The 12,914-nt window shown below is 46.0% G+C and overlaps 1 protein-coding gene across 3 annotated transcripts; it reads right to left on the bottom strand.

Annotated features, from left to right (window-relative positions):
- Positions 1-3,840: 3,840 nt before the first annotated feature.
- LOC128404154 (uncharacterized) lies at positions 3,841-12,681 on the bottom strand. 3 transcript variants are annotated; one of them, XM_053369557.1, is made up of 8 exons: positions 12,503-12,681; positions 10,518-10,657; positions 8,917-9,157; positions 7,554-7,665; positions 7,231-7,349; positions 7,046-7,122; positions 5,057-5,158; positions 3,841-4,058 (listed from the first exon to the last, which is right to left on the bottom strand). In XM_053369557.1, exons 3-8 carry the CDS (start codon positions 9,136-9,138, stop codon positions 3,899-3,901), a joined length of 792 nt encoding a protein of 263 aa, XP_053225532.1. In that variant the 5' UTR covers positions 9,139-9,157; positions 10,518-10,657; positions 12,503-12,681; the 3' UTR covers positions 3,841-3,898. The 3 variants fall into 3 exon arrangements, with proteins under 3 accessions (XP_053225532.1, XP_053225533.1, XP_053225531.1); XM_053369558.1 differs by lacking the exon at positions 10,518-10,657 and having other exon boundaries at positions 8,917-9,145; positions 12,547-12,681; XM_053369556.1 differs by lacking the exon at positions 10,518-10,657 and having other exon boundaries at positions 8,917-9,145; positions 12,503-12,680.
- Between the last annotated feature and the right edge of the window lie 233 nt (positions 12,682-12,914).

The raw sequence follows: 12,914 nt of genomic DNA, 5'->3' as shown, positions 1-12,914 counted from the left end.
CACAGGGAAAACTTCTGAAATTCATAAAGACATGTGAGCTCAGCTACTCAGCAGCCCCTCTGCCTGAGTGATAATTCCTGGCATCCTGAGTGTCAGCCAGCTAGCCATTCCAGAAATAACAAAACCAGATGAAGACAAAAGGGTATGATTAACTTGGCTGGGAAACAGGGAAATGTAAATATCTTTTTTGTTACACTTGATGGGTGTTTGGTGGAGGGCAAGGAGAACCATGGGGCAGGGTCCAGGATGCTCAGATTACTGCCACCAGACCTCCCCTTTCATGATGTAACCATGATGTATTAGTGATGTAGTTTGGGGGGGTGTAACATGGGGATTAGCAGCTAATAAAAGTTTGGGGGCTCTTTTGTTTGGGGCTTCCATCTTGTTCCACCTTGTGGCAGGTGGGAGTCCTGTCGAAACAGTCTTCAATAAAGACCAAGCCTACTAGCTGCTGTTTTGCTCTGGTATTCCTGGCTGGTGTCCTAGTTTTTTATCCAAGGGAGCCCTCAGATTTCTCCGTTAACACACACACACACACTGCAGCAAGCTCAGCAGCCCCTGTAAGCAAAGTCCCAGCGCAAAATACTAAAGTGGGCACCCCTTTCATTTGCAAGCCTTTGCCACATTGCAAGGATGGGAAACCTGCGATGCTGCAGGTGTTGCTGGAGTCCCAACACCCATCAGCCTCAGCAGTCATCATGGAAAATGCAGACAGAGGCGTAGGAAGGGGGGGGTGCAATGAGTGGGATCCAGGTGTCATGACTGAGAGGTGTGTGACAAAGTGGCAGGCGAGTGGGGGGGGCACACTTTGCGCCCGGCGGCAGCAGCTCTTCTGTGCTGGCGGCAGAGAGCAGCCTTCCTCAGCCATGGCGAGGCACACCTGGCTGCAGCAGCTCTGTTATGTAGTGAGTTGAATAGGATCCAAACTGCAGCAGTCTGATTGGTCCTAGAACAATAGGATTCAGAATGCAGCAGTCTGATTGGTCCTAGAACAATGCAGCAGTATGATTGGTTGGCAGGAACTACCCAATCATGCTCCAGATAGAAGTGAATCCACAACCTGATTGGCTTACAGTAGAATTCCGGAATTAGCCAATCATGTGCAGCCCATTGTGTAAATAATGTATATAATGCAGATACTTTGAGGGGACTTTCATTCATTCCTCCTCACCACTATGAGCTGAATAAAGAGCATGAAATCACTTTGCGACTCTGAGTATATTTCAAGCTCCATCGCCGGGTCATGTCTGACCCAGCCGCAGAGAGCAGGAGGAGAGTGAGTAGCAGTTTCCCCGTCCCTCTCCTACTGTCACGGTCCGGTTCACGGGCGATCGAAGTCCCGGCTGGGGACGTCAGGACCGGGGGCAAGATGGTGGGGTGGGAGCAGGAACGGGGGTCAGGAAGCCAAGAGTACGAGGGTCAGAGAGCCGGGAGACAAGAAGCCAAGGACCGGGGGCAAGATGGCGGGGTGGGAGCAGGGACGGGGGTCGGGAAGCAAGGAGTCACGAAGTCAGGGGTCCGAGGATCAAGAAGCAAGGAGTCAAGAAATCAGGGGTCCGAGGATCAAGAAGCAAGGAGTCATGAAGTCAAGGGTCCAAGGATCAAGAAGCAGGGAGTCAAGAGGCTGAGGTTCAAGGACCAGGAAGCAAGAAGCCAAACACAGAAAGGCAGGAAGCGTGTTGCTGTGGCAGAGAGCTGAAGGGAAATGCTGACCTTATATCGCTTCCTGGCTCTTGCCACCAGGTGCTGTGAGTTACCAATTGACCTCACCTGTGTGGCCACGCCTTGCCGCTTCAGAACAAACTTAGGAAGGCCCCAGTCCTGCAAAGTCCTATTGGTCACAGGGCCTGGCTCCTGCATGCACACCTGACACCTATGCTGAACTGTGGCACGTGGGAGGGCACCCTACACCCTCCGTGCCCCACGCCCCTCGGGAGCGCGCCCGCCCTGGGCAGCGTGGGCATATGCTCTGCTGCTGAATGCAGACCAAGTCTCCCTATTTTCCAGGGACTTCCCTGATTTAGAGAAGCCATTCCGGTTTCTGATTTGATCCCTGAATGTCCCACTTTTCCTTAGGATGTCCCCATTTTCATTGCAGAAATGCTGGTGGGTATGGAGTTATCTGACCCTCAAACCTTCCTGTATAGGGAAGTTAAAAAAAAAAAAGTTTAATGTTTTTATATATGCTGGAAGCTGTCCAGAGTGGCTGGGGCAACCCAGTAATATGTGTGGGGTATAAATAGTAAAATTATCATTATGGAATGGGACTTCCCTATTTTCATCGGAGAAATGTTGGAAGGTATGACAATGGTCAGATGGGAGTCTGCAGGGCCACAGGTTCCCCACTCCAGCTGTAGTGGTATGTTCCACTGTAGACAAATCAATTCTGTAGTTGTTGTTTTCTCAAAATAATAATAATAGACAAGGAATCTTCAGGAGGGGGATTTGGTGCGTTACAAGTTTCTATCAAACCCAGATAAATGATACACTCCCTTGAGAAACATTTTTTTTTTAGTTTATTTTCTCCTTCGGATCTATAAGGACTAGAAACTTGTGTACTGCTTTTGTTTTTAAACTGAAATCTGATAGAATCAGGAGGCTGTATTCAGTTCCATTTAACAGATTTCATGTAGACAACACATGAAATGGTACCTCAGGTTACATACGCTTCAGGTTACAGACTCCGCTAACCCAGAAATATTACCTCGGGTTAAGAACTTTGCTTCAGGATGAGAACAGAAATCGTGCTCTGGCGGCGCAGCAACAGCAGGCCCCATTAGCTAAAGTGTTGCTTCAGGTTAAGAACAGACCCCCAGAACGAATTAAGTTCTTAACCTGAGGTACCACTGTATTCAGATCCAACTGTACCATTAGACAAGGCCAGGTTGAAAAGAACTGTGTATTTTCACAGGTCTGAGCAGGACTGCTTAAGTTTTATCCTCATTGCAAAAGCAATGAGAAACTACTTTTTAAAAACTCCCAAATTTAAAAAAGAGTTTGCCGTATTAGGAGTTGGGGTGGATAATGTTTGAGAAACACCTTCTGTTTGTACAAATACAAATAATCATTTATTGCCTATGTGCACAAATACTGTAAACAAGTTGAAACATTAGCAGGATTTTAAGTAAACGTTTGCAACTAGCAGAAAAATAGATAAAATTAAGGGAAATAATAATTGGAAAAGTATAAGTATGGAAATGCAGAAGAACTTGGTTAAAAGAAGGAACCAGAAGAGGGTATGGAGGGAAGTCCAGAGATTTAAAGAATCTCAAAGAGAAGGTTTGTGAAAAGGCATTTGTATAAATTTAGATTTGGTAGAAATGTGAGTTAATTACGGTTTTTATTTGTGAAAATGTAACTGTGAAAAATTAATAAAAAATTATTTACAAAAAAGGAGACAAACGCCTTCTGTTTGGCACATTCAGTGTTATTTTTATAGAAAAAGAGGTGCTGAAACTCACCATGAACACCCACCCCCTTGTTCTCTTATAATGGCTACAGAGCCCACCTGAGAAGTGCCGGAACTGAGTTCTGGTGAGTTAAGGCTTAAAAAACCCTGATCCAGTTTATGTGGTTCATTCGGTACCGTGGCCTGAATGCCGAAAGCTGGAGACAACCGAAGACTGGGAAAGTGAGAAAGGAGCCAAAATGGACAGATCTGCCCATCCACCCCACACAGCGCTACAGTTCCCCGCACCCTTAACAAATTATGGTCCCCAACATCTTCAATGGCTGTCAAAGTAGTATAACAGTGTCTTAAATGGGATGCGACCTTGGTTAGCCATTTTGTCTCCCCCTCCCTCCTCCGGAGGTGCTACGACATCAGAACCACCACACGGGTAAGGATCATGCACTGAACTTTCATTTGCTTAGCATCTTCCGCTACACCAAGAGACATCTAGGCCCCCGTAGGGTGGGAACTGGGGCCCGGGTTTTCGTTATCCTGTGTGTCTTCTTTTCTGACTCTCGGCTGGGCCAGCAAAGGTGCGTTCAGAACTGAGGATGTGCTGGCTGGGCTGGCGCTTTGGATAGAATCAGTCGGACCGTTGTCAACAGTCCTGGAAGAGAAAGAGAAACCGCCCCCGTGAGGAATCCCTAATATCTCATGACGGCGGCGCGTCTGTGCTGCCATCGTAGACCCCATTGACACCACACAGTCATGGCTCCCCCCAAGGAATCATGGGAGCTGCCATCGGTTCAGGTTGCTGAGCCTCATTAGAATTCCTGCTCCATGATTGCAGTCATGGGATTGTTGTCTATCACATGACGGTGTATGTTTTGACTCCACAGAGTGGGAAGTGACGGAGATAGGATGTTTGTGTTCCGTGAAGTGGGACTATTGTCCTTTGTTCTTTTTCTGTTTGCTGTCTGATGCTAGAGAGAGAGGGAGCCATGTTGCAGTGCTCCGTGTGTGTTTATATGTAAATAAAGTAGATTAGCCAAAATGCTGAGTTGCTGAGGTCTGTCATGCAAGCTGCGAAGACTCTGCGGATCCCTAAGTGTGCCGGTGTTGGTTGGGATCGGTCGCTGTGATGTTCGAGCTGAAGAAAGCTTTTGAAGCTCCCTAACGAAAGACCAGGAGGGAGATAACATGCCAGTCAGGCATGTGTCTCTACCAGGGTCCTACTCGAGTGTAGGCTGAACTCCTGACACTTATCCCCCTCACAGAGCTACCATTCCCAGAGTTCACTGGGCAGAGGGATTGCTAGTTGGACTACTCTGGAAATTGTAGCATTGTGATGGGGCACTGGAACTCTTCTAATCCCCAGTTTTGTGTTTTGATATGGTATTTTGTGTTTTTATATTGTGATTTTATGTTGTAACCACCCTGAGACCTGTGCGTATAGGGCAGGACAGTGGTACCTTGGTTCTCGAACTTAATCCGCTCCAGGAGTCTGTTCGACTCCCGAAACCGCCATGGGATTTTTCTAGGAGAAGTGCCTCAGAGACGCCACACAGGCCAGCTCTTTGTGCTCACTGTCAAAACAGAACACCTCCTTGCACAGGCAGAGTGAGGACCATGAATGTGTGGACAACCTCGAAAGAGAAACTCTACCTTGGAAAAGTGGAGGGTTTCGCCCTGCTGAAGGTGTTGCTACCCAGGAATGAGGAACGGCAGCCACCGGGGCTCAGCATAACAGGATGCAGGTCGACTGTACTGCTAAAAAACGAAGAAAGGAAATGGTTTGCCATTCTGTTATGTCTCACCTTTCCCACCAAATGGTGCTAACCATCACCTACACAAGCACATTTAAAACATATTAATTACCCCCAAAGTATCCTGGGAAATGTCTTTTCCCCATTATAAAACAATAACCCAATGTTTCCTAAACAAACTACAGTTCCCACCATAGCTGTCAACGTTTCCCCTTTTTTAAGGGAAATTCCCTTATTCCGAATAGGATTCCTTGCAAGAAAAGGGAAAAGTTGACAGCTATGGTTCCCACAGTTCTAGTGGGTGTTGTGCATGGTTTTTACAGAGCCATACGTAGGTAAAATCATAGGGGTTGAACAAACTTCATCGTACTTACAACAGCCAGATCAAGCCCATTTTAGGGGCAAAAGGCCTGTCTGAATAAAAACATTTGATCTCCCAGTGTATACAGCTGGATATTTTCTTGCATTTTGCTACACCGGGGAAGTCGTTTGCTTGCTACGCATCTGGATATCTTAAGATATCCTAATCAAATTTTGCGTAGTGATTCCTACAATCAAGGAGCAGGTTTTCCTCCTTGTTTGAATCCAACGGGACACTGTTTTGAATCAAGATGGTGGACTGAACCTTTCAATACTACACTGATTTTAACCACCGATATCAAAACTGCACAGATTTTTTGTTTGTTTGTTTCTTCGAATTCACATGGAACATGGGCCCATAGCAGCTAGAACATAATAAATAAATTCAATTTTTTTTCATTGAATAAAGTCCTGCATTACTCCCTTGACTGGATTAAGATTACAGTGGTACCTCGGGTTACATACGCCTCAGGCTACATACGCTTCAGGTTATAGACTCCGCTAACCCAGAAATAGTACCTCAGGTTAAGAACTTTGCTTCAGGATGAGAACAGAAATTTTGTTTCAGCGGCGCGGCGGCAGCAGGAGGCCCCATTAGCTAAAATGGTACTTCAGGTTAAGAACAGTTTCAGGTTAAGAATGGACCTCCGGAATGAATTAAGTACTTAACCCGAGGTACCATTGTACTTAATTTTGTCACATTTACTACCTCTCATACTTCCATTGTCCACTTGTAGGGTGAATAGGGTGCTGCCCCACCAACCTCAATCTGCTCTCTTCCAACCCCCACCTGCCTGCCTTCCTACTTAACTACCAGGGGAGGGGTTGGGAGTGTCCATTCAGCTTCCTCCTCCTCCTCAGTCTCAGCGTTGCCCTCATATAACTCAGCAGGGAAGAGGATGGGGACAAAACTCAAACTAGTTGGCTCCTCCTTTCATTGGCTCTGGCGCCACCTACTGTTGGGCTCCCTGCTTTCTACCCTACCCAGTCCCCATTGACATCAGCCACCACGGCATCCAGCCCACCACTGCCTCCAAGCGCCGGTTGAAGACCAGTCTCATTTGCACTTGTTGCTGAGTTGTAGATCTTTGTCTGGGAATCACATGGTAGTTCACAACATTAAAAAAAAGTTGGTAATGGCCACCAACTTGGATGATTTTAAAAGAGGGCTGGAGGAGGCTACTAGCCACAATGGCTATGCTCTGCCTCCACGAATGCTTCTTGGTATTGTTTTACCGCATGAGGCCTGTCAAAGTTTCTGTAAAAAAACAAAACCCCAAATCCCACTTTACTACAATGTCTCCCAAATTTGGGTCTTTTTGGACTACAACTCCCATCATCCCGAGCTAGCAGGACCAGCTGTCAGGGATGATGGGAATTGTAGTTCAAAAACAGCTGGAGACCCAATTTTGGGAAACACGGCTCGACTACCTTCTTAACGTTCTGTATCCCACCCATGCATTGTGGGATGACCTTGCTATTTTGAGCCCCCCCTCCCTGCCCACCTTGCCCTTCAATCAGCTCCCACCTCTTTTGATTGACTGGTGATATGCCAACCTGGGGCTGCTTCAAGTCCACGTTCAGAGAACCCGTCAATCTCTCTGCCTGTTTGGGGGTGGAGAAGGTAGTCTCGTTATTGCCCAGTCCACCAAAATGGAGAGATTTGTTGTCTTCCTATGGATGGGGCGGGGGGCAAAGCATCTTGGCACAAACCTGTTTTGGGTACGGACCAAAGACTTTGGGCATGGCTGCAACAACCTGCTCCCGAAGCCTGGCTTGGCCTGGCATGGTCTTCCTTGCCCGTTTCTCCAACTGTGATGCCCTCTTGGCCGCTGAAAAGGAGTAAAAAAAAGTAGTTTGTTACGGGTGCCAGGAGTTGTTGTCCTGCGATGGATAAGCTCCAGAACCCGGGATTCCTCGGGAAGGAAGGAACCACGTCTTCAGAGGCATGGCATGTCCACAGCCTCTCCTGGCTGGAGCAAAGTCCAGAAGTAGCCCCTTCCCAGCCCTTCTACCTAGAGGAAGGCAGGACCAACCAAAAGCATAGTTGCTGGCCTTCTGCATCTCCCGTTTCAGCTGTTCCACCTCTTCTTGCATCTCCTCCATTTCCATTGAGTTGCTGTGTTTGAATAGTGAAGAGATCTTGGCCTGGAAGAGAAGGGTTGGCTGGGTGGAAGACAGGCTGGGCACCATAGCAGGGCTGGAGAAACTTATCCTGACCTGTCACCACTACTATAATAATAATAATAATAATAATAATAATAATAATAATAATAATATATTATTTATACCATGCCCATCTGGCTGAGTTTCCCCAGCCACTCTGGGCGGCTCCCAATCAAGTGTTAAAAACAATACAGCAGTAAATATTAAAAAATTCCTTAAACAGGGCTGCCTTCAGATGTCTTTTAAAGATAGGATAGCTGCTTATTTCCTTGGCATCTGGTGGGAGGGCTTTCCACAGGGCGGGTGCCACTACCGAGAAGGCCCTCTGCCTGGTTCCCTGTAACCTCACTTCTCGCAATGAGGGAACTGCCAGAAGGCCCTCGGCGCTGGATCTCAGTGTCCAGGCTGAACGATGGGAGTGGGGATGCTCCTTCAGGTATACTGGACTGAGGCCGTTTAGGGCTTTAAAGGTCAGCACCAACACTTTGAATTGTGCTCAGAAACGTACTGGGATACTGCCGCCTCCGTAGGCCAAGTAGGACAGGTGGTTGGGACAACCCCCCCTGTCAATCACCTGCTGTCAGGTGGGGTTGCCCAGCCTGGTGGGTTTGTGTGGGGATTAGATGCAGGGCTAAGAATGGAATACACTCAATTTTTGTTGTACCTCTGGTTACGTACTTAATTTGTTCCAGAGGTCTGTTCTTAACCTGAAACTGTTCTTAACCTAAAGCACCCCTTTGGCTAATGGGGCCTCCCACTGCTGGCGCACGATTTCTGTTCTCATCCTGAAGCAAAGTTCTTAACTGGAGGTACTATTTCTGGGTTAGCCGAGTCTGTAACCTGAAGCGTATGTAACCTGAAGCGTATGTAACCCGAGGTACCACTCTCTATATTAGCAACCCACTCATGTGGATTATTGGGATGGGGTGGCACTCTGAGACTTCATTTGATGCAAAATGCTGCTGTTAAACACTCGACTGGCACAATGTGTTAGGCTCAGGTGAGGCATCTCAGGACGCTGAACTGGGGTTTAGCCTCCACTATGCTGAATCATCCATGTCTGGAAGCAGCCGGTTTACTATGAAGAGAGAAAGAGAAGCTCTAAATACAAATGAGGCACAAAAGAGGCAAGCCTCAAAATGCAGAAAACTTCCATTTTGAGGCTTGCCTCTTTTTTCCTCTTTTCTCTCTTGATACTCTTTTCCAGACATCTCGAGGTGCCCCCAGCTTTACCTTCAAGTAGGACGCCATACCCGCCTCCTCACTCTCCAGCTGCTTCCTCTTGCGCACAATCGACTCGCAGATTCCTGGATTCTGCTCCATTTTGACATAAAGGTCCTGCAGGGATTTCTGGGTGTACGTCAGAGATTGCTTCTCAAAGTCCTCTGGGGAAATCCGCTTGCAGAAAGAGACGTAGAGCGGGGATTCGTTGTCAAATTCACCCAAGGTCTCCATCTTATCCCTGGAGAAGAAGGTAAAGAAGTTCTTGATTTTAATTATTATAGTAATTTAGTAATTTATTATTTTAGTAATCGCCTTCCACAGTCTCTTTTTTATGATTTTCAGTTTTATACGTTTCAATAATTTTACAATCATTTTAACGTTTCAAAAGTCGAGTTCCTTCCCCCTCTTTCTGCGGTTCCTTAATTTTTTTAATATATTTCCTGCAAATTCCAATTTAACTTAATTTACTCATTTACTCATGTACTTTAAATATATACTCTTATGCAACTGCAGGTTATTACAATAATCCAACGTTCTGATCTGTTTACATTTCATTTGCAAATATTCAATAAACCATTTATTGTTATCTTGATTTCTTATTTTTCAGGTAAGTTTTGCCATTTCTGCATATTCCATAAGTTTTTGTATCCATTCTTCTTTCTCTGGGACTACTTCTTTCCATTTTTGGGCAAATAACATTCTATACAGTTTGGGTAGTTCTGTTCCTATAATCTCCAAAAAGGAAAGCTTCTGGGTTTGTTTGTTTTTTACAAATGTTATTTTAAACATCTTTTTCAATTCGTTATATATCATTTCCCAGTCTCAAGGCTGTTTACATATATACCTATTTGTGTGCATTCTTGGAGATGTGGAGACGGTCACCAACTTGGATTGCTTTAAAGGGGGATTAGACAAAAATTCATGGAGGGGAAGGCAACCATGGCTTTGTTCTGCCTCTATGGTTGGAGACAGTCAATGGCAGCACCAGAAATGAATTTCGTGGTGTGTGCAGGGGTCACAGAAAGGGCAAAGTATATTTCTAAGCGGTGAGCTGTGTCCCACAGGCTACCATTGTCAGTTTGCATTTCTTAGTACAGAAAGTATGGGCCTGATGTGAATCTTTCCTATTCTAATTAATTCAAGAGGGTTCTGGAAGCTTCTCTGTGTGAAAGAAGTAAGCAGAAGGTTCATGATGTTTGGGTTATTCCAGGCTTCCTCAACCTCGGCCCTCCAGATGTTTTGAGACTACAGTTTCCATCATCCCTGACCACTGGTCCTGCTAGCTAAGGATCATGGGAGTTGTAGGCCAAAAACATCTGGAGGGCCAAGGTTGAGGAAGCCTGGGTTATTCCTTCAGAGAAGCTGGTTTAAACTGATTATCTCTGTGAAGATCATGCTGACTATAATAATAGGCCAGAAGGACCCTGGGTCTTAACTTCCTCTCTTTTCCTTCTGGTGTGGTGTTCTGTATGCTTAGCGTTAAGGTTTAGACATATTATAAGTTCTTGTAAGTTTAAGTTAAGTCTGCTGCAACTGGATTTCGTATGGACAGTGCCAGTCCTGAATGCATTGGATTTGTGAGCATTATGCTCATTTGCCTTCAGTAGCAGTAAAGTTCTGCTTGATGAAATACAATTCCCTCTGGTCTATTTTTGGGGAATCCTGCAACGTGTTTAAGTTGTTACTCTGCTAACTAGACATTGGAATCTGCTCTGGATCAATATTGAGTAGAATTCCATGACAACTGTATCTGAAAGAAAAATAACAGCAGTGGAGGGGCAGGTGGAGTGGAGCTTCTTGGGGGTTTTTTTCTGGGAGGAGGGGGGCACTGGCTCTGTCCATTGAGGCAGTATGATTCTGAATGCCAGTTCCTGGAAACCACTGGAGGGGAGAGTGCTGTTGTGCGTAGGTCCTGCTTGTGGATTTCACATTGGGGCATGCTGGGCAAAATGGGCCATTGGGCAGATCCAGTAATCAGTCTCTTCTTGGATTTTTATGCTTTGAGGTTTTGCGGGGGTGGGGTGGGGGGGTTCATCACGACTATGGCCTACATGGAAGAATTAAAAGGCCCTCCCCATGTGCAGCAGTTGCAAACTGGAACAGGGCCTTTCACAGCTGTCTAGGCACATTAAATGCAATCACGTATTTGTCATGGGGTCCAGTTTTTCCCATTTCAGGTTTTTGATTGCAACCTCAATCAGAACAAATGTGAAACGGCGAATGTACAGATTGATAAGAAAGTCTGGAACGGAAAGTGGAAGAGTTAGTTTAAAAATGTTAGCGCCAGCAAAAAATACGGGGAAAATGCTCTGGAAATTATATTACGATGTTATCTAAGTCCCTAGTTATTGAGCGGAATATACGACTACAAATCTGCCATGCTGGAAAGGATAGCAAGAAATAAGCTCTTTCTATCTAACATGCAGTGGAGTTGCAGGGTAAGGAGGAAATTTCAGTCAGCCGAGTTCAGGAAAATGGGTGTCATTACAAAATGCTTTATAACTATTGGACTGAGGCTAGTATTACTGACTATTATTTACTGCTGAAAATATGCAACAGAACTTATGTAAGAAACGTTGAGAAGTTTCTTGTTAGCAAAAGTTTGCTTAGCAATAGCAGAGAACTCTGGTCACATTTAGACCATGCATTTAAAACATTACGATGCCATTTTAAATAGGCAAAACTGCTCCCCCCAAAATATATATATATTGTGGGAGCTGTAGTTTGTTAAGGGTGCTGAGAGTTATTAGGAGACCCCCCTATTCCCCTACCAGAGCTACAATTCACATAGTTCCCTGGGAAGAGGGATTGGTTGTTAAACCACAGAACTGTAGCTCTGTGAAGGGAATAGGGGACTTCTAACCACCCTTAGTACCATTAGCAAACTACAGCTCCCATAATTCTTTGGGGGGAAGCCATGACTGTTTAAAATGTCATCACGCTGTTTAAATGCATGGTGTGAAGGTGGCGTTAGTGTTGCTCAGGGGTAGGCAACCTAAGGCCCGGGGGCCGGATGAGGCCCAATTGCCTTCTAAATCCTAACTGTGGACAGTCCAGGAATCAGTGTGTTTTTACATGAGTAGAATCTGTCCTTTTATTTAAAATGCATCTCTGGGTTATTTGTGGGGCCTGTCTGGTGTTTTTACAAAAGTAGAATGCGTGCTTTTATTTAAAATGCATCTCTGGGTTACTTGTGGGGCATAGGAATTCGTTCATTCCCCCCCCAAAAAAAATATTGTCCGGCCCCCCACAAGGTCTGAGGGACAGTGCACCAGCCCACAGCTGAAAAAGTTGTTGACTCCTGGTGTTGCTCCCTGGAGAACCCAGCAGGGAGGGAGGTGAGGAGAAAAACCAGAATTAGTTGGCCATGCCTCTCATTGGCTGAGGCTCCTCCTAACAACTGGTTGGACATTAGGTGGGCCATTAGCCCAATCCAGCAGGCTCTTCTTATATTCTTAAGAGGCCAAGACTCAGTCGTAACTCCCTCTGTGTTCAATGGGAGTTACTCCCCATGAAGTGTGTGCAGGATTATAGACAAAACCTTACAGCGGATGCAGTGACTCCCGCAAAGGCAAACGACTAACTAAAGTGGTACCTCTATTTGGCAGGTGTTACTTATTCCCAAAGGCTTTTATAGACCTGCAGTAGCCAAGTAGCTGATGCTTGGGGCCAGCTAGCCAGGAAAGGAGGTGCAGTTTTGACTCTGAGGTGGCTGGTAGAGAGCAGCTTTGCAAGCCAACCCATTCTGCTCTGATGCCCTATAGCTCCCAGCCTCAGGAGGAATTGTGACATCAGAGGCAGATGAGCCAATCCCTTACGTGTCCCAATTGTTGCCTCCACCTGTGCAATTGTGGCATCACAGATCAAAAGCAGCCAATCATCATTCCCAGCACCAGCTATCAAGGGCTGCTAGCCTTGATGGTTATGTTCTACCTCCGCCGTAAAGGCAGTGCACTTTTGAGTACCAGCTGTTGGAATAACAAGCCGGGAGAGCACTGTTGCATCCT

The sequence above is a fragment of the Podarcis raffonei genome, chromosome 16, assembly GCF_027172205.1.
Source record: "Podarcis raffonei isolate rPodRaf1 chromosome 16, rPodRaf1.pri, whole genome shotgun sequence".
NCBI lineage: Eukaryota > Metazoa > Chordata > Lepidosauria > Squamata > Lacertidae > Podarcis > Podarcis raffonei.
Note: the sequence above shows the minus strand (reverse complement) of the source record. Positions and strands in the feature narration are given on the sequence as shown.